Raw genomic sequence first — 26,980 nt, 5'->3', positions numbered from 1 at the left:
GGGCACACGGGTTCGAGCCCTGGTCCGGGAAGATCCCACATGCCGCGGAGCAACTACGCCCGTGAGCCACAACTACTGAGCCTGCGCGTCTCGCGTCTGTGCTCCGCAACAAGAGAGGCCACGATAGCGAGAGGCCCGCGCACCGCGATGAAGAGTGGCCCCCGCTTGCCGCAACTGGAGAAAGCCCTCGCACAGAAACGAAGACCCAACACAGCCATAAATAAATAAATAAAATAAAGAATTATTAAAAAAAAAAAAAAAAGCAAAGCTCACTGTTTTCACCTCCATCCACTAACCCAGAACCCTAGCACTTGCACAGACCCCCCCTCCCCAAACAGGCATTTCTGGGAGTCTTCCATGTGCTTGAGTTACCCCGTGTCACAGATCTGACTTGTCCCCTAGGAAGGATGTCAGTGTCGGGGTACAGCCAGGTGGCTGGCACCTTGGTCCACTGTGCTTCTCTCCCACGAACACCAAAGTTGCACAGTGGCATATGGCAAAATGGGGTGGGGTGGGGTAGTCATTGCTTCTTATTTTTTGAGTTCCACTCCATTAGAGAAATCCCAGGACAGCACCCCACTGTATTTCCAAGTTGTATGTGAACAGCTCTTGCAGGTTTTTACTTATGGCAAAGTTACCGGGTTATTTTTCTTACTGTCCTTACCCTGCAGAGGAGGGTATAGCTGGTTAAGAGTTGAGCGCCAGACCTTTCCTAACCCTTAGTTAGTGGATATTCCTGTCCTGTCTCTGTATCTTTTGCTGCGATGGTGAAGAGAGAGGGGCTAGCCAGGTATGGCCATCCTGCCTCCCTGGAGCCCCAGATATCCCGGGCAGCCAGCTGGAGCGTTTTTTCCCTGCTCTGAGCCTCTGTAGTTTGCAGTCTCTACAAACCTCCCAGATACCTTTCCCCTCCTTCTAAGACCTTGGAGGGACATTTTCCATGGAAATTCAATTCATGGTTTTCCTCACACAGGCAGGATGTGACAGAGACTTCCTCGTTTTGTTCTATCTATCTTGGTTTTTATAGCAAAGGGCAGGGCAAGCAGCGTGTGTCTTAAGGTGGAAGGTGGGTGGGTAATTTTGTCAAAGATGAGCTGGTCCCCCTCAACTGAACTGCCAGCCCATGTCTAGCGGACCTTAGCATCTGGAATCTGGATACTTCACAGTTGTCTCCCTTGCAGGGAAATTGAGATCACCAGGATTCATCCGCCATTTTGGACCCTTTGCTGCTACTTGCCAGGTATGTGCCTCATTCTCAATGCCTGTCTAAACCTCCACCTTTCAGAAATGGGAGGCAGAAATGAGGGCTTAGGTGAGAGTGCAAGATGGGTTGGCACCACCTTATCAGCTGAGCCTGGCTGCAGGATAGGGATGTCAGTGTGCCCAAGGGGAGATGTCCATTTAGGCAGCTCCACTTGAAGAGGAAGGATTCTGACATCCCATTTCCCCCTCAAGCCATGGGAAGCCTCAAAGAGGGTCCCTCCTTGGGACAATTCATCTCCTGTAGAGACAAGGGGTGGAAACCCTCTTGTGGACTTATTGAAATAAAAACCAAAGCAAGCCAGAGAGCATTCATTGACAGCTTGTGAAGGGCAAAGAATTGCAGCAGGTGGTAGAAGGGGAGCGGGTGCAAGAGTGCGAAAGCCCTATGGCTGGGGGCTCATAGCTTAGGATACGGAGAATGGGAGAAGGGCAAAGCACACACAGCCCAAGCTTACAAATTAGCAAAAGCAAAATATAATAATCTTTAAAGAGAAACTCAAGAGCTGAAAACTGGAAATCAAGGGAACATAAATGTTGTTTAGGAATCGGGGATGCAAGAGGAGAAAACTGGAATGGGGTTGGAGTGAGGCCAGGGAAAAAATGAGAAGGAAAGAAGAAGGAAGAGGAAAGATAGGCTTGGGTGGAAGGTAGCCGCATTTCAGCAGCATTTCTTTGGCATCGGTGTGCACGACGCTTATTCCTCCTTGCGTCTTCAGAGGCTCCCTGGAGAGCAGGGAGCATGTACCCCACCAGCAAAGCTTAGCTCCAGCCTGAGACCCCCTTTCTGGCTGTCCTTCCCCTCACTGGGTCCTCTCTCTTCCCCAAATATGCAACGTGGCCAGTCTCAACTTTCCCCCGCAAAACCTCCCCATTCTTTTTCTTTTCAGAAAGAGAATCTGAAATCCATTTACACTGTGATGAGAATAGCTGAAATCAGAAAGTGTTTCCCTTCAGAGGGGTAAGGAGCAGAGACTTTCAACTGCAAAGGGAGGTTGGAAAAGGCAAACTTCAGGCAGCGAGTGGGGAGTAGGGTGGCCTTTAGATCAGGAAGGGGCATTCAGCCCTTCTGAAATCCCTTCAAGAATTTGCCAGACTGTCTCCTTCCTATTAAAGTCTTTAAAGTCAGGTCCTTGAGTGTTGGAAGGAAAGGTACCACAAGGCATTACCTCCTGCTAGAGAAGATGCTGTTGATAAGGTCTAAAGGAAACTCCAGTTTTAAGTTGTTTTATCAGAAGTGGATTTTTAAATTTTTACGCATTTGTTGGTTGGTTAGTCTTGTGGCTGACATATGGGGGCTCAAGCCACTTCTTTTTTTTTTTTTTTAATGAGGTTTTTAAAAAATTTATTTATTTATTTATTTATGGCTGTGTTGGGTCTTCGTTTCTGTGCAAGGGCTTTCTCTAGTTGCGGCAAGCGGGGACCACTCTTCATCGCGGTGCGCGGGCCTCTCACTATCGTGGCCTCCCTTGTTGCGGGGCACAGGCTCCAGATGCGCAGGCTCAGTAATTGTGGCTCACGGGCCCAGTTGCTCCGCGGCATGTGGGATCTTCCCGGACCAGGGCTCGAACCCGTGTCCCCTGCACTGGCAGGCAGATTCTCAACCACTGCGCCACCAGGGAAGCCCAAGCCACTTCTTCAGTGCATGTGAGATGCTGTCAGGGTGAGCACTGCAGTCTGTGACCAGGCGATTCCTAACAGGGGTCACAGTTTGGGGGACAGGAAAACTGAGGGTGCACCCAACTTTGACACACGACAGCTGGTGTGGAATCTGTATCAAGAGAAGGGCAGAGCTTGGGAGGAACCCCTACTCCACCACCTTCTAGCCGTGTGTGCAGGGCAAGTCGCTTGGCCTCCCTGCCCCTCGGTTTCCTTGCCTGTAATTTGGTCCTATAATAATAGTAATAATACTTCTGATATAGGTAAGTACTTGGTAGATAGTAAGTGCTCAATTTATATTAGTTTTTATTACTGTGGGCACATGCATGTGTACATGTGTGTTTATGACCTCTTCCCCCTGCAGCCTCAGTGACTGAAATCCCATGAATGTATCACAGCAGAGAACTGCAGCCCTGATAGTAATTCCTGTGTCTGGAACACACTGACTGACAGGTGGCAGCCTCCCCCTGCCTGGGAATATTGGAGGGTGTGCTCCTGCTGGGAGGGGCCCCTGCCCCCTGCTGCGGGCCTGTCTAATGCCCCATTGCTGCCTTGGGAAGGACTCAAGTTACCACCTAGCACAAGTCTTGACCAATTCCTCAGAGTCTGGCTGATCCAAATGGATCCAGAAACACTCTCTGAGCCCCTCTTGTTTTGGAAGGCATTAGCTGGTGCTGATAAACCCTCATGGCTTCACCCCATGGGGCTCTATGTCCTTTGCTGCCAGTTTCTAGGCCTGTCACAGACACATTCCTGCCATCAGCCGAAAGGTCAAGAGGCTGGGCTGTCCAGCCTGAGCCTGGCCCCTGGCCCAAGCTTGGGCTCTGTTCTGCTGGTTACTGTGTGAATAATGATTCCAATAGCTGCTGGCTATCAGCCGGGCACACTTCAGAGGGGACTCCTATCTCCTCCCTGAGGGCTCCCTTCTGAAACATGAAGGGAGCCATCCCAACTTGCCCCTCTGTCTTCCCACCTGCGTGTGGAAGGGCAGGGCCCGCAGACCCCGGCCCACTCGACTCATAGGCCATTGCCCCTCCCTCCTGCTGTAGTCCTGTCAGCCAATGTCCTTCCAGCACAGAGGTCAGTCAGGGAGCCTCCCTTCCATTAACTCACCTGCACACCTCCTGAGACTAGTCTTCTGCTGCATGACCAGCAGCTTTTTTTTTTTTTTTTTAATTTGTACCTCTTAATCCCAGGGCTCTGTTTTTGTTTTTGTTTTTTTTTAATTAATTAATTTATTTATTTATTTTTGGCTGTGTTGGGTCTTCATTTCTGTGCGAGGGCTTTCTCTAGTTGCGGCAAGCGGGGGCCACTCTTCATCGCGGTGCGCGGATCTCTCACTATCGTGGCCTCTCTTGTTGCAGAGCACAGGCTCCAGACGCGCAGGCTCAGTAGTTGTGGCTCACGGGCCTAGTTGCTCCGCGGCATGTGGGATCTTCCCAGACCAGGGCTCGAACCCGTGTCCCCTGCATTGGCAGGCAGATTCTCAACCACTGCGCCACCAGGGAAGGGAAGCCCCCGAGCAGCAGCTTTTTAAGTCCTTCATCTACTGTAAGCTTTCTTTTTTTATTGTTAACAATTTTAGTCTAAGAATTTTGTCAATTTAGGTAAATTAAATAAATCAATTGAAAAACAGATGAAAGGAAATAAAGAAGAAAAAAGTATATGACCACCTGAATAGTTGCAGAAAAATAATCCACTAAAAGCTAATATTTTTTTCTCTCAGCTTTATGAAGTATGATTGACAGATAAAAATTGTATATATTTAAAGTATACAATGTGATATTTTGATATGTGCATTCATTGTGAAATGATTATCACAATAGTTGCAGAAAAATAATTTACTAAAAGCTAATACTTTTTTCTCTCAGCTTTATGAAGTATGACTGACAAATAAAAATTGTATATATTTAAAGTATACAATGTGATATTTTGATATGTGCATTCATTGTGAAATGATTACCACAATAGTTGCAGAAAAATAATTTACTAAAAGCTAATACTTTTTTCTCTCAGCTTTATGAAGTATGATTGACAAATAAAAATTGTATATAGTTAAAGTATACAATGTGATATTTTGATATGTGCATTCATTGTGAAATGATTATCACAATCAAGCTAATTAACATATCCATCACCTCACAAAGTTACCTTTTTTTGTGTGTGGTGAGAACACTAAAAATTTATTCTTAGAAAAATTTAAGTATACAATACAGTATTATTAATTATGATCGCCATGCTGTACATTAGAGCTTTAGAACTTATTCATCTTATAACTGAAAGTTTGTACCATTTGACCAATATTTACTCCATTCCCCCCTCCCCTTCCCAGCCCTTGGTAACCATCATTCTACTCTTTTTGAGTTCAACTTTTTTTTTTTTTTTTTTACTGTAAGCTTTTATATATAGAATGGATAAACAAGGTCCTACTGTAGAGCACAGAGACCTATATTCAATATCCCATGATAAACCATAATGGAAAAAAACATTAAAAAAATATATATGTGTATAACTGAATCACTTTGCTGTACAGCAGTAATTAACACAACATTGTAAATCAATGACCTATACTTCAATAAAGTATACTGACCTATACTTCAATAAAAAAATAAAGTCCTTCATCTACATCCCGCTAGTGCTATTGCTGAGGGTGTGGCTGGGACTCTGCAGCCACAGGACCCCAGGAACACGTGCCACCTCGCAGGTCTGTGGGAAAAGGAAAACCAAACAGTGGAGTGGGGTGGCAGACAGAGGGAGAAGGGAGACTGGGGGAGCTGGAGAGTAGAAACTGCATGGGGCTTTCTGCTCTGGGGGTGCTATGATGGCATGAAGGGAGAGGGAGGCAGCCTCTGGAAGAAGATGGAGAGCAGAGAGCAGATGTTTGGAAGATGGAGGCAGAGAGAGGAGCTGACTTTTTTTTTTTTTAATATTTATTTATTTGTTTGGCTGTGCCGGATCTTAGTCGCTGCACGCGGGATCTTTGTCGCCACATGCGAGATCTTCGTTAGGGCATGCGGAATCTTTTTAGTTGTGGCATGTGGGATCTTTTAGTTGTGGCATGAGAGAGCTTAGTGCAGCATGCAGGCGGGATCTAGTTACCTGACCAGGGATCAAACCGGGGGCCCCCTGCATTGGAAGCATGGAGTCTTAACCACTGGACCACCAGGGAAGTCCCTGACTTTTCTTTAGAGAGCACCTATCCCACCCATAGGAGGCTTAAGCTTAACAACCCTCTGATTGGGCTGGTTTCTTCCATTGTTTAAGCAAAAAAATTAAGGTTCAGCAAGTTACATAATCTGTCTAAAGTCTCACAACTAAATAGAGGAGAAATGTGGAGAGGCTTATATATCTCCCAAGATGTACAGCTGCCCAGGCTCACTGGCTCTCACACTGTGAGGCATTACTTCAGGTCCCAAAGGGGCATCAGGAGTGAAGAGGGAACAGCTCTTGCCTGGGGCTGGGTCTCCAGTGCCACAGATGAGGCATGGGGAGGGCTAGATGGGACGGCACCGTCACTATGGTCTCAAAGATGCTATTGACTCAGTGACAGTCACCAGCTGACCTCCTGGGAGCTCCACTTGAAGTCTCAGGGATGGAAGAAGGTGTCCTAGATGTGGCTGGAGTTAAAAGGCAGCCCAGGCGTGCATCCTGCTTCGGAAAGATTAGAACTCTGTGTTTGTTCCTCTGTTTTGTGGACCTGATGTTCCAGGTCAAAGGGAACTGGGAGCAAGGTTGGGCAGAGAGAAGGAAAATGCATCTGGGAATCCTTATAGGTTTCCCTTTGCTTGGGCAAAGTCACTAAATCCTAGCTCAGCCCCAACACAATGCATGGCTCTGTTCCTGGCTCTAAACAATGAGAAGCTCAGAAGCTGCTTCCTCTGGGACACTTTGGCCTTGTCCTCTCTCAGCTCTGAGTCCAAGCAAGGCCAACAATGCCATAAGCAGTGTCGCCTGTTAAAATTAGAAGCAGCTCTCACATCTGGCTATGATTGAAAAGAAGCCAGGCACTGGAGCTTGCAAGAACCAGACAAAAAATAATTGAGGCAGTGACAGACGTCAGGCCTGATGCATGGAGTTCCAGCTCTCCTGCGTCACTCCAGTACCTCTTTGTCCCTCTCCAGGTGGCCCCCACTGCTGAGGAAAAGTGATGGATTTCCCAGTCTCCCTGGACTCCTACCAGCGAGTACGTCTTCCCAGCAGTCTCTTCTTCCTCACTCACCTCCTCCTCCTCCTTCAGCCCGGGGAGATGCACTCAGGTAACATGTCTAATCCACAGCCCAGACAGCCAGGACGTGAGCACCTCAGCTTCTGCCCACCCCTCCTGCAGGTGATCCCAGGGCTGAGATCTTGTAGCCTGGTACCTGGCTGTGCCAGGGGCTAAAATATAAGATTTCCATCCCAGGTGTTAAAGAGCTACTGCCCTCAAACACCATCCAGCCCCACAGTGCTCCCCCACCATCCCTGCAGCCACCCACAACTCCACAGCTCACAAGCATGGCAGAAGGCATAGCAGCAGGGTGCCAGGAAATTCTTATTGGTCTGTGCTTAGGCTGAACCAGTTGGAAAATATTTTTAACTCCTCTCCTGCATATAAGCCATAGCTTTTGAACGGCAGGAAGGATCCTAACCTTACCATCTCTCATGAAAGAAGCAACTAACAGAGAGTGTAAACTAGTTATGCAAATACAAGTCCCTAATTCCCTGAGCTGGAAACCAGGGATACCAAGGTGACTAGGCACAGCCCAGATCCTCAGTCATTCAAGGGAAGGGGACAGACATGACATAGACGGCTGTCCAGCTGTGTGACCAGAGCTGCAAGAGAAATGTACCCAAGGATTTGGGAGCACAATCAAGAGACCAGTTTGTTTTTTCCAGAAAGCCATGAAGGGCCATAGAAAAGAGGTATTATTTGAGTAGAGCCTTGCAGGATGCACATTCTCCAGGAAGATGACAGATGGAGAGTAAACTGAGGCAGGGTGTGCCCAGGAAGAGGGCCAGGCATCAGGCATGGGGGCAGGGACAGCTGGAGAGAACCTGGAGAGGAAAGCTGGTAGGGATGGTGTCAGGGCTACACCCAGTGGGCAACAAGGGGTCTCAAATGGAGTGAAGAAATGTGCCCCCATGCTATATGCGCGAAGTGAAGGATGGGAGAGGTTCATAAAGGAAGAATTTAGGGTGGGATTAAGCTGAGCGTTGAAAGAAGGAAAGGAGGTGTACGGAAGGCAGAAAAAAAGAATGAAGTCATGCTGGGTAGAAAGGCACTGCAGCAGGAATAGCAACTCTCATGGAAATTGCAGAAAACAGGGAGTAGAGGAGCCATACCGAGACATCACTGCAGAGAACAATCAAATGAAAGATCCAGATAAATTAAAATCTTGAAAGCAGGATTTGGCCTTAGATAGGAAAACCCATGAAACAAGGAACCCCCCCTAGATTATTTTAATACCCTTTGTTATTACAGAAGCTGTCCATGTGCATTATAAAATATTAGAAAATCAGACAAGGCAAAAATAAGAAAACATCTATTCCCACCAGGCAGAAATTATCACTATCAATAATTTGGTCTATTTCCCTTCCGATCTTTTATTCTGCACATTTATGCAAATATGTCAAATTTTTAATCAAATAAGAGGATAGTGTACATATGGTTTTGAAACTTGCTTTTTTTTTTTTTTTTTTTTTTGCCGAAGAGTCCATTTAATTTAATGCCCTGGCCATATTTACATAACTGTCCCCCAAATAATATTTGCAGTTGGTTGGTTCAAACCAGCTACCAGTTCGGCACCACACATTTGTATCTGGTTGTAATGTTCCTTGTGTATTTTTTAATGAGGCACACTCAACTTTTTCATGACAATTACTTGTTCATGCAACCGGACCGGTCATCCTGTAGAGTGTCTCACCTTTGTCATTTGAATGGTTTACTGCAAAAAAACATATTTGAGGAGCGCTGATTTGGGCCATTGTCTGGATTCTCGTCCTAGAGGAGGTCAGGGTGGTAGGCCATGGGGAGCCCATTCTGGCACACGTCGGGGATGAGGTGGAATTCTCGTGCCACCTGTCGCCGTACCGGGACGCCGAGCGCATGGAGATCCTCTGGTTCCGGAGCCAGGCCTCAGACGTGGTGCACCTGTACCGGGAGCGGCAGGAGTTCTATGGCCAGCAGATGGCGCAGTTCCAGAACAGGACCGAACTCATCACGGACGAGATCGCTGATGGCAGCGTGACCCTGAGGCTCCACCCCGTGGTCCCCGCTGACGAGGGTCCGTACGGGTGCCGCTTCGTCTCCAGCGACTTCACTGGGGAAGCGGTCTGGGAGCTGGAGGTGGCAGGTGCGTGACCTGGTCAAGCCCCAACAGAGAGGAGAAAATGGTCCATTTGGAAACAGGTCAAGAGTAGATAGAAAAGAACAGAGAAAGGGAAAATATCTCTAATTTTAAAAAAAGTATTAAAAAGAAAGATTCATTGGAAAATAAACAAAAAAATGCACACAAAAAAGATACACAAATGGCCCTGAAACATAAGAAAAGATGATTACTTTTACTCATAGTGAGAAAAAGGCAAATTAAAGCTACAGAGATACATTTTTTTTACACATCAGATTGGCAAACATTCAATATTTGGATCACACACTCTTGGTGGAGAAGCAGGCCCCCTCCTACCTTTTTTTTTTAAATTAATTAATTAATTAATTTTTGGCTGCATTTGATCTTCGTTGCTGCGCACGGGCTTTCTCTAGCTGCGGGGAGCGGGGGCAACTCTTCGTTGCAGTGCGCGGGCTTCTCATTGCGGCGGCTTCTCTTGTTGCGGAGCACGGGCTCTAGGCGCGCAGGCTTCAGTAGTTGTGACATGCAAGCTCTGGAGCACAGGCTCAGTAGTTGTGGCACATGGGCTTAGTTGCTCCGTGGCATGTGGGATCTTCCTGGACCAGGGCTCGAACCCGTATTGCCTGCATTGGCAGGCACATTCTTAACCACTGTGCCACCAGTGAAGCCCCCGCCTACCTTCTTGGTGGAGTTCAAAGTCCTGCAGCTCCAGGTCAGGGGGATTAGGCAATGGCTAACAGGACTGCCTGTGCATCTACCCTTTGAACAGCAATTCTACCTCTAGGAGTTAACCCTGAAGATACACCTCCCACAGCTCCAATATGAAAAAAGGCATATGTATAAGTTTACATTGTACAACAGTGGAAACTCCCTAAATGTCCAAGCATAGATGCTGAGCGTGGTCTATCACACTCTGCAGCTAAAAAAATGAGAAAGAGCTCTAAGCTGATGTGGAGTGATTTATATGATGTTTTTAAGAGAAAAAAGGAAGATGCAAAAGAGGTTCTATAGCATGTTAACTTTTGTGCAAGAAAGGAGGAGAAACATGGCACAAAAGAAACAAGAAGGATAAACTAGAAGCTAATGAAATTGGTTACTTAAGGGAGGAGAGGGTGCAATGGGATGGAAAGGATGGAGAAATGCCTGGGGCTTTTTTGATCTACTGTTTTTTACAGTATTGATGTTTAAACCATCTTAATGTTTTACATATTCAAAATATAAAGCTAGCTTACTTGGATAGAGAGGTAAAGAAGTATGTATAACAAAGCCACTTGAGTGTCGGTGGGATTCAAGAGAGAGAAAAGACAGTCTATTGAAATTTGGGGTGGGATTACTCTTCATTCTAGGGGGACTGTCCCTTGCATTATATGACTAAATATCAGTAGCCCTTCCCTATTTTAAAATGCCCTTCAGAGGTAGTGCTGTCCCCACATTGCCACCGGTGATTTAGCGTGTCATTTATAGTCCATTGGTGGAGGGCTGCAAGCCCACAAGTGTGTTAAGAGCAGTCACAGTCACGATGCCTTATGGTGACTGCAAATGGTGAATGGTGGCATGAACTTCGCATACCACTTCTGGGAAGGAGCCTGATCTTTCCCACTCCTCCTGCCTCTCTCAGGGCTGGGCTCGGACCCTCACATCTCCCTTGAGGGCTTCAAGCAGGGAGGCATTCAGCTAAGGTGCAGCTCCAGTGGCTGGTACCCCAAGCCACAGTCTCAGTGGAGAGACCATCAGGGACGATGCCTGCCTCCAGAGACTGAAGTCATCGTCAAGGATGCCCAAGGCCTGTTCAGTCTGGAAACCTCTGTGGTCGTCCAAGGGGGGGCCCACAGCAACGTGTCCTGCTCCATCCAGAACCCCCTCCTGGGCCAGAAGAAAGAGTTCGTGGTCCAGATAGCAGGTCAGTGGGTGCCAGCTCACCCTCATCTTCCTAGTCTTCAAGTTCTCCATGTCCATCATCCCTAAGACCATCTATTAGGACACAATGGCACTGGAGCCTAGCTGTGTATGGGGTGGGCTAAACTTGACACCTTGAAAGTCAGCCATAATATCAGGAACCTACTGAGTGTACAACTGACAACCCAAACAGTAATCGAGGGAGGACCCAGAAAGCCAATATTATGAGCCAAAAACCAGGCACTAAAATCCAGAAACTCTAGTTATTGGAGGGCATCATGAGAGCCTGTGTGGTCCTAATTTTATCCCTCAAACAATATTTATTGATCACCCACAATGTTCCCCAAACCCTTGGCCTCAGGTCCACATTCCAGTGGGGGAAACCGATACACAAAAGAGTAAATTACAGCACATGTTAGAAGGTGTTATCTGAGACAGAGAAACATGAAGCAGGGAAGCATGCTAAGGCGGGGTGGAGTGTATATATGGATTTAAAAGTGGTGGATCAGGGAAGAAGACCGTTAGGCACTGAGCTCAAAGGAAGACGATTATCTAGGATCAAAGTTTTATTGTGAGGCACCCACTTGAAGGATTTAACGTTCATGGCTCTGATTGTTTTAAGTCTTGAGGATAAACCCAACCTATGGGCCATGTTTCACATCGGTCCAAATCAATAGTTATATTACCATAACAGAAAGAAATCTCACCCTTATAAGCGATAACTTGTCCTCAGGTAAGAGGACTTGATAAGCACCATGTGTCACACATAGTTCACCCGAAATTTACCTGGTAATTGGGTAATGAGTAACATCTGTGTTAGCTAATTGTCTTTATCCAAAGGAGAAACAAGATATCACTTATCTCTATGACAAGCATGTAATTACAACTCGGAGCCAGGTGCCTAAGTGAAACTCCCAGCAGACCTGGAGATAGGGGTAATCTCTCCTTGATGTTTCCATTTCAAAGAGATGGCTCTGAGCTCCTTAAGAAAAACATTCCTGGGTTTTAAAATTGCCAAGGGGCTTATTTAACTTTCAAAAAGATATGTATACATCTTGAGGGGATAGAGAAAGAATTTACAAATTTTCTAAAGGAAATACTCTAAGAGAAGGGAAAGGGGAATCTCCCTCCGTTTTTGCACCGGGGGAAATCCAATTTTTAAATTTGTGTTTAACCTTGACAAAGGGTGTGGGTCACATGGATATCTGCAAGGAGGCCATTCAGGTAGAGGCCATTCAAGTGCAAAGGTCCTGAGATGGAAATGTGTGTAGCTATCTGAGGAGCTGGGAAGATGCAGGAGAGGCTGGAAATTGCAGGTCAGGGAGGCAAAGGACCCTGAGCTCTTTAACCCCTAAGTCAGTGCTACAAAAACACCTGTGGTGAAGGACCAATCCTTTGTAGCTCAATACTTTTAACCAAGACAATAAAAATGCACTGCTAGAAAAATAAAATTGAGAACCGAAAGAACACATTATGCTAAATGAAATAAGCCAGACACAAAAGGACAAATATTGTATGATTCTCTTTATATGAGGTACCCAGAATAGTCAAATCATAGAGAGGGAAAGTAGAATAGATGTTACCAGGGGCTGGGGGTGTGGGGGGAATGGGGAGTTAGTGTTTAATGGGTGTAGAGTCTCAGTTTGGGAAGATGAAAAAAGTTCTGGTGGTGATGGTTGCACAACAATGTTAATATACTTAATGCTGCTGACCTATAAGCTTAAAATGGTTAAGATAGTAAATTTTAGGTTATGTATATTTTACTACGATAAAAAAATAAAAAAATTTAAAGACCACTGAGATAAAAGCACCAATTTCTTATTGTCTTCAACAGACACAAAATTATTCTGTTAAACTGCCGCAAGAGTTTCTCAAGGGTTGCTCTCTATTTTGCATTCATTTCTTTACTGTCCTTGCGAACCCTGCCCCACATTCTCCCTCTGGGCAGATCCTCCCTAGGAAGCCTGGAGAGGGAAGAGAACCGTCAGTCAGCCCCACAAAGCTTTGCTAACAGTTCTTCCAAAGGTGTGATGAGAAGTAGAAGCCAGGTGTTTGCAAGAAGCGGGAGATGACGTATGGATTCGTCAGAGTGGTAGAGAGCAGTTATTCACTGGGTTTCAGGTATCAGCACCTTGGATTGTCATGCCCTTAGATGTAAAGCAAGAGTAGGAAGAAGTAGAGGGAGGTCAGGGCTGTGGTCACAGAAGTTCTAAGCTGGAGGACTGGGCAGAGCCCATCAGCGCCTTCCTTTCACATCCTTCAGTTTGCAGTGTTTTCCTCTGCGCTGAGCAAGTTCAAGTTCGCCGCTGGTCCTCTGATGTTACCTCTCTAGAGCACTGCAGACTGGTTCTCAGGCCCGTTTTACAGAGGGCTATGCTGGGGCCCAGGAAGCGTCAACCACTCACTGGGAAGGTTTTCCGGCACGCAGTGTCTAGACTAGTCTTCTCAATGTTTAGCGAAGACCAAATCGAGACAACTCCATGTGGGGTGTTTTCCAGACGTATTTTTACCCGGAACCTCTCCCTGGAAGAGAGCTTTCCTCGGGACTCTGGTGGGAACGCTTCTCCTCCTGGCTCTCCTCCCGACGCTGGCGCTGTACTTCTTTCGGAAGCAACGGAGGTCCCAAGGTACCAGGCAGGCTGGGGGCTGCCCTCCTGGGGTTGGCTTTGCCCAAGAGCAAAGTGGTGGAGGCGGCCATAGCGGGGCACTGCTGAGGGGCCATCCTGCGGAGGCAGGGCTGGCATGGGTCGTGGAAACAGGCAGGGGAGCGCGCACACTCACGTCTGCTCCTCTTTTTTCTTGCTTTCAGAAAAGCTGAAGAAGCAGGCGGAGAAGGACAAAGGTAAGCAGAGGGCAAGAGGCGCTCTTCGCGCACATCCCTGACTAGCAGAAGTGGGGACGCTGGGTGAAGAAGACGAGTAGGTCACAGCGGGGGGGTTGGGAGAGGGCAGAGACGGGGGTGGGTGGGGGGGCGGCAGAAGTTTCCTTCCACTTCTCCTCCCTCGAGTCCAGCTCAAACTGGTTCTCCAGAGCACATGGGGTTCCAAGTCTGTGCACTTTGGAGATGCAAGGCCTCAGTGATCCATGGAGATTTTCCTCTTTTCTTCGTTTCTTTCTCCAGGGAACCTCACGGAAGAACTGGGTAAGTTCTGGGTGCCATGCCCACAGTGCTGGCTGTGGGCTAGGGGGTTAACCCCGGCGCACGGTGGAAGCAGGGGTTCAGTGATTTTAGGCCCCCTTTGGAGAGCAATGGATGGCAGCACTCTAATTTGAAATCCATCCCTCTGCGCCTCCCGCCTTCCCCCTCCGAAACCGATTTGTGCGCACCTGCCGAGGAAGCCTGACCCAAGACCCTCTGGAAAGACTCTGCCAGGCCCTCTCCTGCAAATTGTACAATTCAGTTACAATTCCACTGTAAAAGGTCTACTCCCTCTGGTTCATCTTCCTAGGATAACCTTCTCTTTTTAATGCAAACGTCACTGGGAAGGAAGCCATCTTTAATTTGCACCAAAGTGAAAACAATTTATCAAATCCACTTTTCTTCCCGGGTGACTCAGCACCTTGAAACCATGTGGGGGCAGGAGGGAAGAGTGAATCCAAAGGAAGCGGGGATAGAGGAGAAGGCCACCATGGGTGGGGGAAGACCTTGAGAACCACCTTGTCTGCCCCAGTAAAACACCAGACAAAAGAGTGAAGTTGAAGCTTGTCTTGCAGTCTACGACGTAGTCATGGAGGGGAAAACAAACAAACAAAAAAGGCAATCAAGCAAACAACAAAAACAGCCACAATAAGTCATTAACATCATAGGCCGAATTAGTGTATATTGTTGCCTTTCCCAGTCTTACTTTTAAATTTTTTTTAAATTAATTAATTAATTAATTAATTTTTGGCTGTGTTGGGTCTTCGTTTCTGTGCGAGGGCTTCCTCTATCTAGTTGCAGCAAGTGGGGGCCACTCTTCATCGCGATGCGCGGGCCTCTCACTATCGCGGCCTCTCCTGTTGTGGAGCACAGGCTCCAGATGCGCAGGCTCAGTAATTGTGGCTCACGGGCCTAGTTGCTGCGCGGCATGTGGGATCCTCCCAGACCAGGGCTCGAACCCGTGTGCCCTGCATTGGCAGGCGGATTCCCAACCACTGCGCCACCAGGGAAGCCCCGCAGTCTTACTTTTAAAAGAGGACAAAGATTAGAGAAATCAGGGGAATGCATTTCTAGTGACAAAATATCAGAGTTTTGGTATCTGGCCTGGGGAAATAATTGAGTGTGATGTCCTCCAGGTTCTTTAAATGACGTACCCAGTAAGTGACCCTGAGGCTCATGCAGGGTGTGCTCAGTGCCTGGACTTACACAGGACTTCCTCCCCAGGAAAAGCTTGTATTACAGGGCAAGTGAGCAGTAGCCTCTCGAAACCAGACCAGAACCCTTGAAAGAGGCTCCTCAGTATCAAGACCAGTTTTCCCTTCCCAGCCCTGTGCAGATTTCTGCCTTAGAGCAAACGATAGGATGAGGTGTAAGAATCCTGCAGATGGGTGATGCAGCATCCAGGATGGGATCGGGGTGAGCAGTGGTTTAAGACTGAGAAACCTCTTCCCAGTGGCCTAACTGCCTTGGGAAGGTGGTTCCACTCATCCAAAGGCTGATGTTTTCTCTGTGTGTTCTGCTTACAGGGAAACTTCAAGTGGAGCTGGGTAAGTGACCCCCCCTTAGAACTATTTCTTGTTGTCCCCCTTGTAGCATCTGGTTATCCGTATATGTTCTTCTTATCTCCCAACCAGGTATGATGGCCAGGCTGGAACTCTGCTGGCTGTGTGGGTGGCAGGAGAGAGGGGAGAGGAGCAGGGGTGGGTGCAAAATTTGACGTGTGAACAAGGAAGCTGCAGGGACCTGGTGTTCTAATTCTGTTTTCCCTTGGCTGCTTCAGACTGGAGAAGGGCTGAAGGCCAGGCTGGTGAGTGAAGCCCGTTTTCCTCCTGCTGTCCATGTCACATCTCAGCATCCCGGTCACCTGCTCTGACTAACCAACTGTGCTTCATTCTGGTTTATTCCATAGCTACACACATGTATTAATCTCTGTTGCTTGGTATAGGTTATATTTGAGTTTTACTTTTATATTGTCCTGAAGTGTAAGCATACGGTAAATCATTGGTGCCAATCCTGGTTGCACATCAGAATCACCTAGATTCCTGGTGTCCCCCCTCAAAGACCCTCACTCCTGGTGAGAGTTACCTTATATGTAAATATAAGGCAGGTTACCTTATACGTAAATATTTCTCCCTGTACCTTCCTCCATTTCCCCCATAAAACAAACAGTCTAATGTGTGTCTTTATTTTGTATGTATTCTTGCAAGAGGTGAATTTCTGTTTTGTGCACGTGCACTTCAGTTTCTGTAAAGACATTTACAGCCTCATGCTGTTCCTTGCTTTTCTCACTCATCGCTGTGCTTTAATATCCATCCCTGCTGCCGCATGTAAATCTAGTCTGTATCTGCTTGCTGCAGAGCACTCCATTTGAGCTAGCCACCCTCCTGGAGTAGACATCCAGCCTGCTTCCAACTCTATGCCACCACAAACAATGCTGAATAAATATCTGAAAACGGGTTGCCTTCTGGCTCTGTGCGGAGATTTCTCTGGGATGTATACCCAAGAGGGGAACTGCTGGCCCTTGGGGGATGTGTCACTAAGTGGGATAGAAGGATCTCCTGAAGGTAGCACCATCATCCTTCACGCAGTGGAGGCGCCATGTGCCCACATCCCGTGTGAGCCAGCTTTCTAAGTTTGCCAGTCAGTGGGGATGAGTAATTGTTCTTTTGGTTTGCACTCCTCTGGACACTAAGAGGTTTGAGCATCTCTTTATATGTTAGCTAGCTTTTTGGGCTTCCTCTTCTGAAAATTGCCAGTTCCTGTCCTTTGCCTATTTTCCATATGGCATTGCTATCTTTTTCTTGTTGATTCACAAGACAGGGCTGGTGTCAGTGCTGGGGAATGGAGCCTTTAGGTTTGCAGGCATTCTTCATGCAACATTATTATCATTATAGAATATGATATATACATATAGGATATTAATCCCTCATTGTTATTATACATTGTGAATTCCTTCTTCTCTTCTGTCACCTGCTATTCGCTTTGTCCAGTGGTGCCCCTTATTGAAAAGAAATAACCAATTTTGATAAAAGCTAATTCATCACATTTTTACCTTAATGGCTTGTGTTTTTGAAGTTTTGTTGAAGAAGATCTTCCTTACATTTAGGTCACAATGACAGTCTCTTAGACTTTCTTCTATTCACTGTATATGTGTTATGTGCAGGTTTTTAATCCATCTGAAATTCACCATTTTATGTGGTGTTGTTAGACAAGAATCCAGCAATTTTTCTCCGAATAAAGAGTCAGTTTTCCCAATGCCCCCTACTACACCATCCATGATTTCCCCATTGATTTGGGTATCACCTTTAGTGCATATTCAGTTCCCATGTCTTCATGGGTCTGTCTTTTGGTCACATATTACTTTGGCTTTTAAAGTACCTGAAAGTACAAGTCCTCCTCCATTTCCCCTTCCTTTTTAAAGTTAATGGACCTTTTTAAAATATAAATTTTAGGATAAATTTATGAAGTTTCTAAAAAAATCCAAAAGTAGTTTTACATGGGATTGCTTTGAATTTATAGATAAATTTAGGGAGAACTGACATCTTTATCGAATTGAGTTATTCTATGCAAGAGCTCTATATTTTAAAAGATCTACTGGTTATTCTGATGCAAAATCAGGGTTGCAAGGCCTTGCTGTAAATTTATGGAGCTCTGAAAATGTCTTCTATTGCTTTTGCATTTTGTGACATTGGCGCTCTTTGTTGTAAAATAGAACAAGATAAAACAAAACAGAAATCCACACAGAATGGCTCATGGTAAGAAAGAGGGCAAGACAGGGTGTCCAGAGGATGTCTTAGGACAGGAGCCAAGCTCAGCTGGGCCTCCTGGAGACTAAGCCAGTCAGAGATTGAGGCTTCATTTCCATCCTTTAAGGTATCCCAGTTGCTTGTATTGGTTCTCTTTGCCCACATACTCTGTCATCCCACTGTTCCCAGCACAACTTCAGCCTGTACACAGCTTTGGTACAAGCCAGCACTGACACCAGCCCCCTACCCAATCCCAAATTCTCGGGAAGATGCCATGGTGGACCCAGGCCAGTCTGGATCCAAGCCAGCTATCATGATGGGAATGAGGTTACTTAGTTTGTAGGCGTCCCTTTTGCATCTTGAGCCTCCCTCAAGGTTCTAGGGTTACTGACTCAGATCTCTGAGCCTCTTTTTCCTCTCTGTTTGGTTTCAGAGTGGAGAGCAGCCCAACAACATGCAGGTAACTGAAGCCAAGGAACTGTGCCTTGTGAGTTAGGTTGGCTGGATCTTAAGTAGAAGGGAGGTATCCAGAACTGAGATTAGAGGAAGGGTCTGTCCAGGAGCCAAGTATAGAGTCCACATACAGACACACAAGCTCACTTATAAAACACATAATATGACACATATGCCTGCACACATACATGCTCGCATGCACTAATGTGATTGCACTCACACATGCACACGTTTGTGTGCACACACATGCTCCCACACGCACATAGCTTTTTTACTATTAGGATATTACTAGATATTACTTTTTTACTATAGGATATTACTAGATTTGTTTCCATCTGGCAGAAAGGTTGCTACTAGGGCCTCTTTGCAGCAGAGAATACAGAGTTTGTAAGGAACCTCCCACATCATCTGACAGAGGGTTCCTATCCATCAAATGAGTGTGGTTTTTTTGGGGGGATGGGGTGTTGGAGTGCAGGGTACTGGACTAGATGATCTCAGAGATCCCCTTCAGTTTTAAAATCCTAAAATTGCTGTAAAAGACTCCCAGAGCTCACTAGTGATTTCATGGTCACAAAGGGTGGTGAGAGCAGCCGGGACAGAATCAGCCCTAAGCTCCTTCCCGTTGATCAGGTCTTGGGGAAAGTGAGCCCACCTCTATCCCCACAAACCTACCTCATTTGCTCTCTCTGCTCTGCATGGCACTATGGATTTCAAGAACCTTCCGGTTCAGGAAAGAAATGGGATTCCTCCAATCACTTTCAAAAACTAGGAAGTGACTTTCATGCCCCTTCAGTACCAGGGTGATGGGAAGGGGGTTGCAGGAGAGGGCGTGACTATTCCACTGATTGGTCCATCGGGAGAACTAGAGGGTTTGCCTGTCGGGGGAGGGGACAGGTGTGGGAGTGGGGGCAGAACCGTCCTTCACCTGCACTAAACATATGCCTCTGCGCAGTGGATGTGACCCTGGATCCTGGCTCCGCCCACCCCAGCCTGGAGGTCTCCGAGGATGGCAAGAGCGTGTCCTCCCGCAGGATGGCGCCAGGCTCAGCGGCGGGTGACCCCCAGCGGTTCTCCGGGCAGATGTGCGTTCTAAGCCGGGAGCGCTTCTCCACGGGCCGCCACTACTGGGAGGTGCACGTGGGCCGCCGCAGCCGCTGGTTCCTAGGCGCGTGCCTGGCAGCGGTGCCGCGCGCAGGGCAGGCGCGCCTGAGCCCGGCGGGTGGCTACTGGGTGATGGGACTGTGGAACGGCTGCGAGTACTTCGTGCTGGACCCGCACCGCGTCGCGCTCACCGTGCGCGTGCCACCCCGGTGCGTGGGCATCTTGCTGGACTGCGAGGCGGGAAAGCTGTCCTTCTTCAACGTATCCAATGGCTCCCACATCTTCACCTTCACGGACACCTTCTCTGGGACACTCTGCGCGTATTTCAGGCCTAGAGCCCATGACGGCAGCGAACACCCAGATCCACTTACCATCTGCCCATTGCCAGTTAGAGAGAAACGCGTCCCCGAAGAGGAGGACAGTGACACCTGGTTACAACCCTATGAGCCCTCGGACCCCGCCCTGGCCATGTGGTGAGGCGCCCTCGTGGCCACAGGACTGGGTCCTGGGCGGCTTCCTGGATACCCAGTCGGCGCTTTGCTCGCCCGCTTCCTCTAGACGGAACAAATACACCGACCCCAGTGTATGAACCAAAACGCCAACAAAGGCTTAAAAGGCTCAGTATAGCAGAAATGGGAAAAAGGGAGACCTTTGCCTATGTATCAATAGATGTGTATGTGTACATGTATGAATATGATTTTCTTTGAAAAAAAAAAAAAGGCAATTCCAAAGCTTATTTGTGCGTGTTGTAGGTTTGAGCTGATGAGTAGAAATATATTCATGTTGCTGCTAGTCAGGGTAGTCACTGTGGAAGACATGAAAGAAACTGGAATGGGAGGAAAAGAGGAGAAACTTCACTGGATAAAATTAGAGGTATCAGTTAACTTGTGTATTTTAATAGTTTTGTATATATTTTCTAGCTCTAGAAAGATCTAGAAACAATGACACTTCGTAAGCAATGAGTTCACCTAGGGCTCAGATCCTAGTTTTCACTGTCAATTCCCACTAAAATGAACTTGGAGAAATGGTGGGTTCCAGGGCTGGAGCAGAGAAAGTACAGGTAAATCTGGAACATCTTTTGCTGTAATGTACAAACATGCTCAAAAACTGACGGGGGGCTTTCCTGGTGGCACAGTGGTTAAGAATCCACCTGCCAATGCAGGGGACACGGTTTCAAGCCCTGGTCCGGGAAGATCCCACGTGCCGCGGAGCAACTAAGCCAATGTGCCACAACTACTGAGCCTGCATGTCACAACTACTGAAGCCTGTGTGCCTAGAGCCCCTGCTCCACAACAAGAGAAGCCACCTCAATGAGAAGCCCACGCACTGCAACAAAGAGTAGACCCCACTCACTGCAACTAGAGAAAGCCCACACACAGCAACGAAGACCCACTGCAGCCAAAAATAAATAAATAAATAAAAATTTTTTAAATGTCAAAAAACTGATGGGAACATAACAAAAAGACATAGGAGCTAGGTCGAAGGGGCTCCACTGACCAATCATGGGACAATTTGAACATTAAAATGAATAATGACAAGAATTGCTCAACAAGGGGTTGATCAAAGAAAAAAATTCACTAAGTGTGCTGTCTCTTCAGCCAGAGAAAAGAAATACAAAAACAACAACAGACGAAAAACAGAAGCGATAGGAGAGAATGAAAGAATATTTGTGAACTCATGGTTTTTACTATGTAATAGATGAAACACACATATGATACATAGATGGATATATAGAGAGATAGATTAGATAGATGATAGATAGATAGGTAGTGTGTGCACATACATATAGTTCCTAGCTCTGCCTGCCTTGAGGGCTTAGAAACAATAACACCCCTGTACCATTGAGCACACCTTGCACCAGAACTTAGTTTTTAGTACTATTTACCACTGAAAGAAACCAAGGCTCCTTGGAGAAATGGTGGACTCCAGGGCTGGGGCAGGGAAAATATAAGAAGGGTGTGATGTTCTGATTTATACTAGGAAATATTTATTTGGTCTTCAACCTAGATTTTAGAACAGAGCTCTTAAACTCTTGGAATTTCTAAGTGATAAGAGTCATAAGGGTGTCTTTGGATATTCATAACAAGCCCCTTTCAACCACACCCGAGTTTATGTTAATGAGATAACTTTTGGAAAGCCAGTAAGGATGGGGCTGGTTGCCAGGGGAACCAACCGTGTGACCAAAGGGTTGTAACTAACTCCCGCCCACGCACCCCCTCCACCGCAGGGAGGGGAAAGGGGCTGGAGAGTGAGTTCAATCATCAAGGGCCAATGATTTAACCAGTCATGCCTATGTGATGAAGCCTTTTTATGAAACCCCAAAAGGACTGGGTTCAGTGAGCTTTCAGGTTGGTGAACACTTGGAGATGCAGGCAGACAGGTGCTCAGAGAGAGCAAGGAAGCTCTGTGCCACTTCCCACATACCTTCCTCTATGCATCTATTCCATCTGATTCCTGAGCTATATCCTTTTTATAATAAACCTGTAATCTAGTTAGTAAACTCTTCCTGAGTTCTGTGAGCTGCTCTAGCAAATTAACAGAACCCAAGGCAGGGGTCTTGGGAATCTCCAATTTATGGTGGGTGGGACAGAAACACAGGCAACCTGGATTTGTAATTGGTGTGAGAAGGGTGGGGGCAGTCTTATAGGACTGAGCTCTTAACCTGTGTGATCTGACACTATCTCTAGGTAAATAGTGTCAGAATTGATTTAATAGCTTGAGGGTGTTGAAGAAACACATAGCAGAATGGGTCTAAACCATCTTTTACCAGAATGCAAGGAAGTCCTCAAAGAATAGTGGGGAGATGTCAAATGGACAGAAAAGCCCACTTGAAGGGACACCCAATAGCCAAATTTGAACATCAAAAGAATTAAGAGAAGTTACAGATTGAGAAAAATGGAATCCAAGATTATGTATATCTGTACTGATACACATCAATGAACAAATAAATGGGGGAAGAAGAGAAAACTTTACCCTACAAAGAAGTCTCAAAGTATCTCAACACAAAATACTAATTATTTTAGAAGTACAAAACACTTATCAACTTTGCAGTGGAGGGCTTCCCTGGTGGCGCAGTGGTTGAGAATCTGCCTGCTAATGCAGGGGACGCGGGTTCGAGCCCTGGTCTGGGAAGATCCCACATGCCGCGGAGCGGCTGGGCCCGTGAGCCACAACTACTGAGCCTGCGCGTCTGGAGCCTGTGCCCCGCAATGGGAGGGGCCGCGATAGTGAGAGGCCCGCGCACCGCGATGAAGAGCGGTCCCTGCACCGCGATGAAGAGTGGCCCCCACTTGCCGTAACTGGAGAAAGCCCTCGCACGAACCGAAGACCCAACACAGCTAAAAATAATAAAAAAGAAATAAATAAATAAAGTAGCTATAAAAAAAAAAAATTTGCAGTGGAGGAGACTGGCAGATGCCACCTCAACCAAGTGACAAGTTAACATCACCAGATATGACATAAATTCACCCGATGTGTCCCCTGTTACACTGCAGTGAGAAGAATATACAACAACATCACTTTTGAGGTATTCTTTCCCCCGAAATTCATAAATCAGGAGGAAACATCAGACAAAGTGGCTGATACTCTTCAACAATGTCAAGGTCATAAAAAAGATAAAGCAAGACTAAGGAATTGCCTCAGATTGAAGGAGACTAAAGAGACATGACAACTAAATGCAACAGGTGACTCTGGGGGGGATCCCAGACCTATACAAGACGCTATTTCAAGAAGAGGAGACATTTTGAAAAAATGGTATGGATCGGGGAATTCCCTGGCAGTCCAATGGTTAAGACTTCGCCGCCTTCCAATGCAGGGAGTGTGGGTTCGATCCCTGGTCAGCAAGCTAAGATCCCACATGCCTCGTGGCCAAAAAAAAAAAATAAAACATTAGCAATATTGTAACAAATTCAATAAAAAGACTTTAAAAATGGTCCACAACCAAAAAAATCTTTAAACAAAAATGGTTATGGATCAGATAGTAATGTTGGATAAATATTAATTTCCTGATTTTGATCTAGGAGAATGTCCTTATTTTAAGAAAATACACACTTCTGTATTAAGGAATAATGGGACATAATTATTCCCAAATGGTTTATTTAAAAATATGGTAATATAGAGGGAGTGATAAAGTAATGCAGTGGTGTCTGATAAATAGTTAAAAACTGACTTTCTGGGGAAAAAAATCTGTAGCATTTTTTGACTCGCACTGTGGCTGATTTCAAGCTGCTGATGTGACTTCATTGGTGAAGTTGGGAAGAGATGCCCTCGATCAGCTCTCGTGAGACACCAGCTCCAGCCCATCACTGAGTTTATACAATTTCACGTAAGGCATTTGGTCACCTCCTGTGGTTTCTCTAACAAATCAAACATTTTTGAGCTTATGAAAATATGCTCGGCCACCTGTTATAATAAAATTATAGCCTTATTTACATACCATGAATGATATTCAGAGAAAGGAAAAGTTTTATTTTCTATAAACATTTACATTAGTGTGCAGATATTTTGGAGTCCTCACAGGTGTTTTGTGATAACATTAAAAATATGTTCCTTGACCATATGCAATCATCTATTGCTTTAAGAGTTTTGTGTATTAAAACATTTATGTATATAGCTGGTACAAAAGGCAACATTAAAGATCTTAGACATTCAGCTACATGTTTTGTGACCCATAAAGGCCATGCTGGAGGCCACCTAGGAGGCTGGAACATTCAGAATACACACCCGTCTCCTTCCAGCCCACAGCCAGTGACCCTCTGGCAAGTTTCTAAAAATAGGACATGGTATATTCAGTTCTCCCCACTGTTCACATTTTCCACGCAGCTATCCCTCCAACCTGGGAAAGGGTGAACACAGCATCTATGTATGGATCCCAATCCAGTGTACAAAACACACTTATGATGTGAGGCTTTCCCTGCTCGAGGCAGCCTTTGTGATGGTTAACTCACAAAAACTGGCAGAGCTGAGAGAGCAACCTAGACTGTGACAACAGCATGCAAGTCAAGTTATCATTGGCTCCATAGAAATCTTACATGAAAAGACAAAGATTCCCATGGATTGGGCGCATTCTTGGTGGGCTTATAAATTGACAGGGCCATTTCAAGGTCAATTTCAGTAATGTGTACCAATTTCTAAACATGAATGTCCTCTGACCAAGAATTCCACATCCAGAAATCTGTTCTACAGAAATATTCACACCAATACCTAAAGATACAAGAGGATGTTCACAGCAGCTGTGTGAAAGCAGATGTTTGGAACTACCTACTTGCTACTAGGAGAACAGATATATATGGTTTATTCACACTATGGGGTACTATGGCACTATAAATTTTTATGGTGCACATACATTTTTACAGGGAGCATATATTGCTTCTGTTTAAAATTTAGAAAGTAAGCTGATGATTCTTTTCCTTCTGCCTCATCTCAATGGGAAAATAAAATCACAAGAAAATCTTTTTTAAATGTATCGTTGAATTGATCTGATTGAACACTCTTAACACCACAGGGTAGTAACATGACATGTTGTCATGTCTGTTATAGTTTTCAAATCACTGCCTTTGATTTCCTCTGTGGAATCCTTCCTTATTGTCCCTCCATAGCCTCTCGAACAGAGCATATCGTGTTCATACAACTTTGATTATGCTGTTCAGTTTGCAAACTCTGACCTCGTATCCAATTCTGATCCCAGCAGGTTGGGGCCCTGCTGTGGGGAGGGGGCCATTCTGCCTCCGGAAACTTCCTCTGGATCCCTCTCACAGGCTCTTGCTGTTCCTTCAGCGATGAGGCAATAAGGGGAGATGAGAGAAGTGGTGCGGCCACAACCTCCCCAGATCCTCCCTATTCCTCAGTTCCCTCAGCTTTGGCCGAACCCCTAATCTCTGTTTCATCCTGTTCCTGCCAGGACAGCCCAATGCTCCTTGGATTCTGGATTCCCTCACCTGCAGACAGCATGCTTGAGAAGGATGCAGCAAAGTGGCTCAACTTGGCTATCTTCCCAGATGTTCTTTTGACCCATGGGAAACTCACACGTGTGTGCATACTGAGTGCAGGCTGGCCATGCTCTCTTCAGGGACCACATCCCCCAGTTTCCTCTTCCTCTGGGTAGATCAACAATCCTAGCAAACAAGATGACAAGCTCTTCTTGCAGGCATCATCGAAAATTACATGATTCTTTGAGAGTTGGCTTAGGGAAGTGGCAAGTGACTCCACCCCCAGGGAGGGTAATTACCTCTCAACATATGCATTCAAACTCCCCAGACCTCGGTGACCCCCCTCTCCAGTTTCCTTCCCATCCTCTGTCCCCGAAAGGAAATGATCTCTTTTAACCACTTATTTATTTCACACATTTATTTCTTTTATTTAGTTTACTGTCAACACACATCAGTTCTATAAAATGAAAAATTATGAATAATCAAAGCATAATCATGAAAATTCAAAGTAGCTATTCAACACAAAAAATACAACCATAAAAGCAGGTTCACTCGTACACACATAGCAGCATGAGATGCAGCAGATATTTCAAAGGACAGCAAGTGCTTGCTTTTTCATTTGAAGACCGTGGCCATATCAGATACTAGAATGCGTCAGCTTATCAGTGTGTGTTCACCACGAGAGTCAAAATTCATTTGGAAAAACGTTTTTCACATTGAAATTGTTGTAAAAGACACACTTTCCAGAATTAAGCCTCCTCTCAGGCTTCTTGCCAGTTTCTAACACCTAAAAACTGATACAGAAAATATTTCAAATGTTAACTATTCTGATTCTTAAAGGTTAGGAAAGGATCTTCAAAAATAATTTAAAAGAATCATTGCAAACAATAATACTGGTACTCTCTCAGCCTTACTCCAGCATGGGCGTCTCTGGTTCTGTATCTGCAGCCTTGGGCAGGGCCTTCACCACACTCCCACCACTTTGCTTGCTTCCTTCCCTGGTTCTACTACTGGTAGCTCCACTCTGGCTCCAGGCAGCTTTGTGTGCAGGGACTGTGCCTGCTCCCAAAGTCTTGGTCTGAAACTCAGTTCCACAGCGGCCAAGGCTCAGGACATCCCCAACACTGGTGAGACTTGGGGGGTTCCTCCTCCAGCCAGCAGACCCCTGTATACTGGTTGCCACAGTCCACATCAGGCCGAGGAACTCTCATTGTCGTCTTCTTTCTCAGCAGCAATTTGGAGATGATTTTGTAGACAAAGATCCACATCACTGCTGGCACTCTGATTATGTCACTGCTGCTGCCTCCCTGGATGTTCTCTAGACTTTCCCTGGAGGGAGCCCTTGGAGAAGAGCTGGTCAGTGAGAGACCTGGGAGAACCTTAGGACTGGGAAACAGAGAAGTAGCAGGTTAGCTGGGCCGCATGGGGGTGCGGGCCAGAGTCTTTGTTGGGACTGAAGCTGGCTTTAGAGTG

At 46.2% G+C, this 26,980-nt stretch overlaps 1 protein-coding gene and 1 long non-coding RNA gene across 7 annotated transcripts in view; one reads left to right on the top strand and one right to left on the bottom strand.

Moving 5' to 3' along the window:
• Positions 1–1,045: 1,045 nt before the first annotated feature.
• Positions 1,046–22,906, top strand: BTNL9 (butyrophilin like 9). 6 transcript variants are annotated; one of them, XM_057541763.1, is made up of 13 exons: positions 1,046–1,240; positions 2,151–2,221; positions 4,284–4,470; positions 7,041–7,175; positions 8,904–9,251; positions 10,864–11,145; positions 13,640–13,768; positions 13,951–13,983; positions 14,263–14,283; positions 15,807–15,827; positions 16,061–16,087; positions 18,460–18,486; positions 19,432–22,906. In XM_057541763.1, exons 4-13 carry the CDS (start codon positions 7,067–7,069, stop codon positions 20,055–20,057), a joined length of 1,623 nt encoding a protein of 540 aa, XP_057397746.1. In that variant the 5' UTR covers positions 1,046–1,240; positions 2,151–2,221; positions 4,284–4,470; positions 7,041–7,066; the 3' UTR covers positions 20,058–22,906. The 6 variants fall into 6 exon arrangements, with proteins under 6 accessions (XP_057397746.1, XP_057397745.1, XP_007173541.1 ...); XM_057541762.1 differs by lacking the exon at positions 2,151–2,221; XM_007173479.2 differs by lacking the exons at positions 2,151–2,221; positions 4,284–4,470.
• A 3,007-nt stretch (positions 22,907–25,913) lies between these two features.
• Positions 25,914–26,980, bottom strand: part of LOC130707416 (uncharacterized) — a 39,847-nt gene continuing 38,780 nt past the window's right edge. The window contains exon 6 of the long non-coding RNA XR_009007313.1: positions 25,914–26,893. This is a non-coding gene — a long non-coding RNA (uncharacterized LOC130707416). The remainder of the gene's footprint in view (positions 26,894–26,980) is intronic.

Source organism: Balaenoptera acutorostrata, chromosome 2 (genome assembly GCF_949987535.1).
Source record: "Balaenoptera acutorostrata chromosome 2, mBalAcu1.1, whole genome shotgun sequence".
NCBI classification, from domain to species: domain Eukaryota; kingdom Metazoa; phylum Chordata; class Mammalia; order Artiodactyla; family Balaenopteridae; genus Balaenoptera; species Balaenoptera acutorostrata.
The sequence above is the reverse complement of the archived record's forward strand: the minus strand, read 5'-3'. Positions and strand labels throughout refer to the sequence as shown.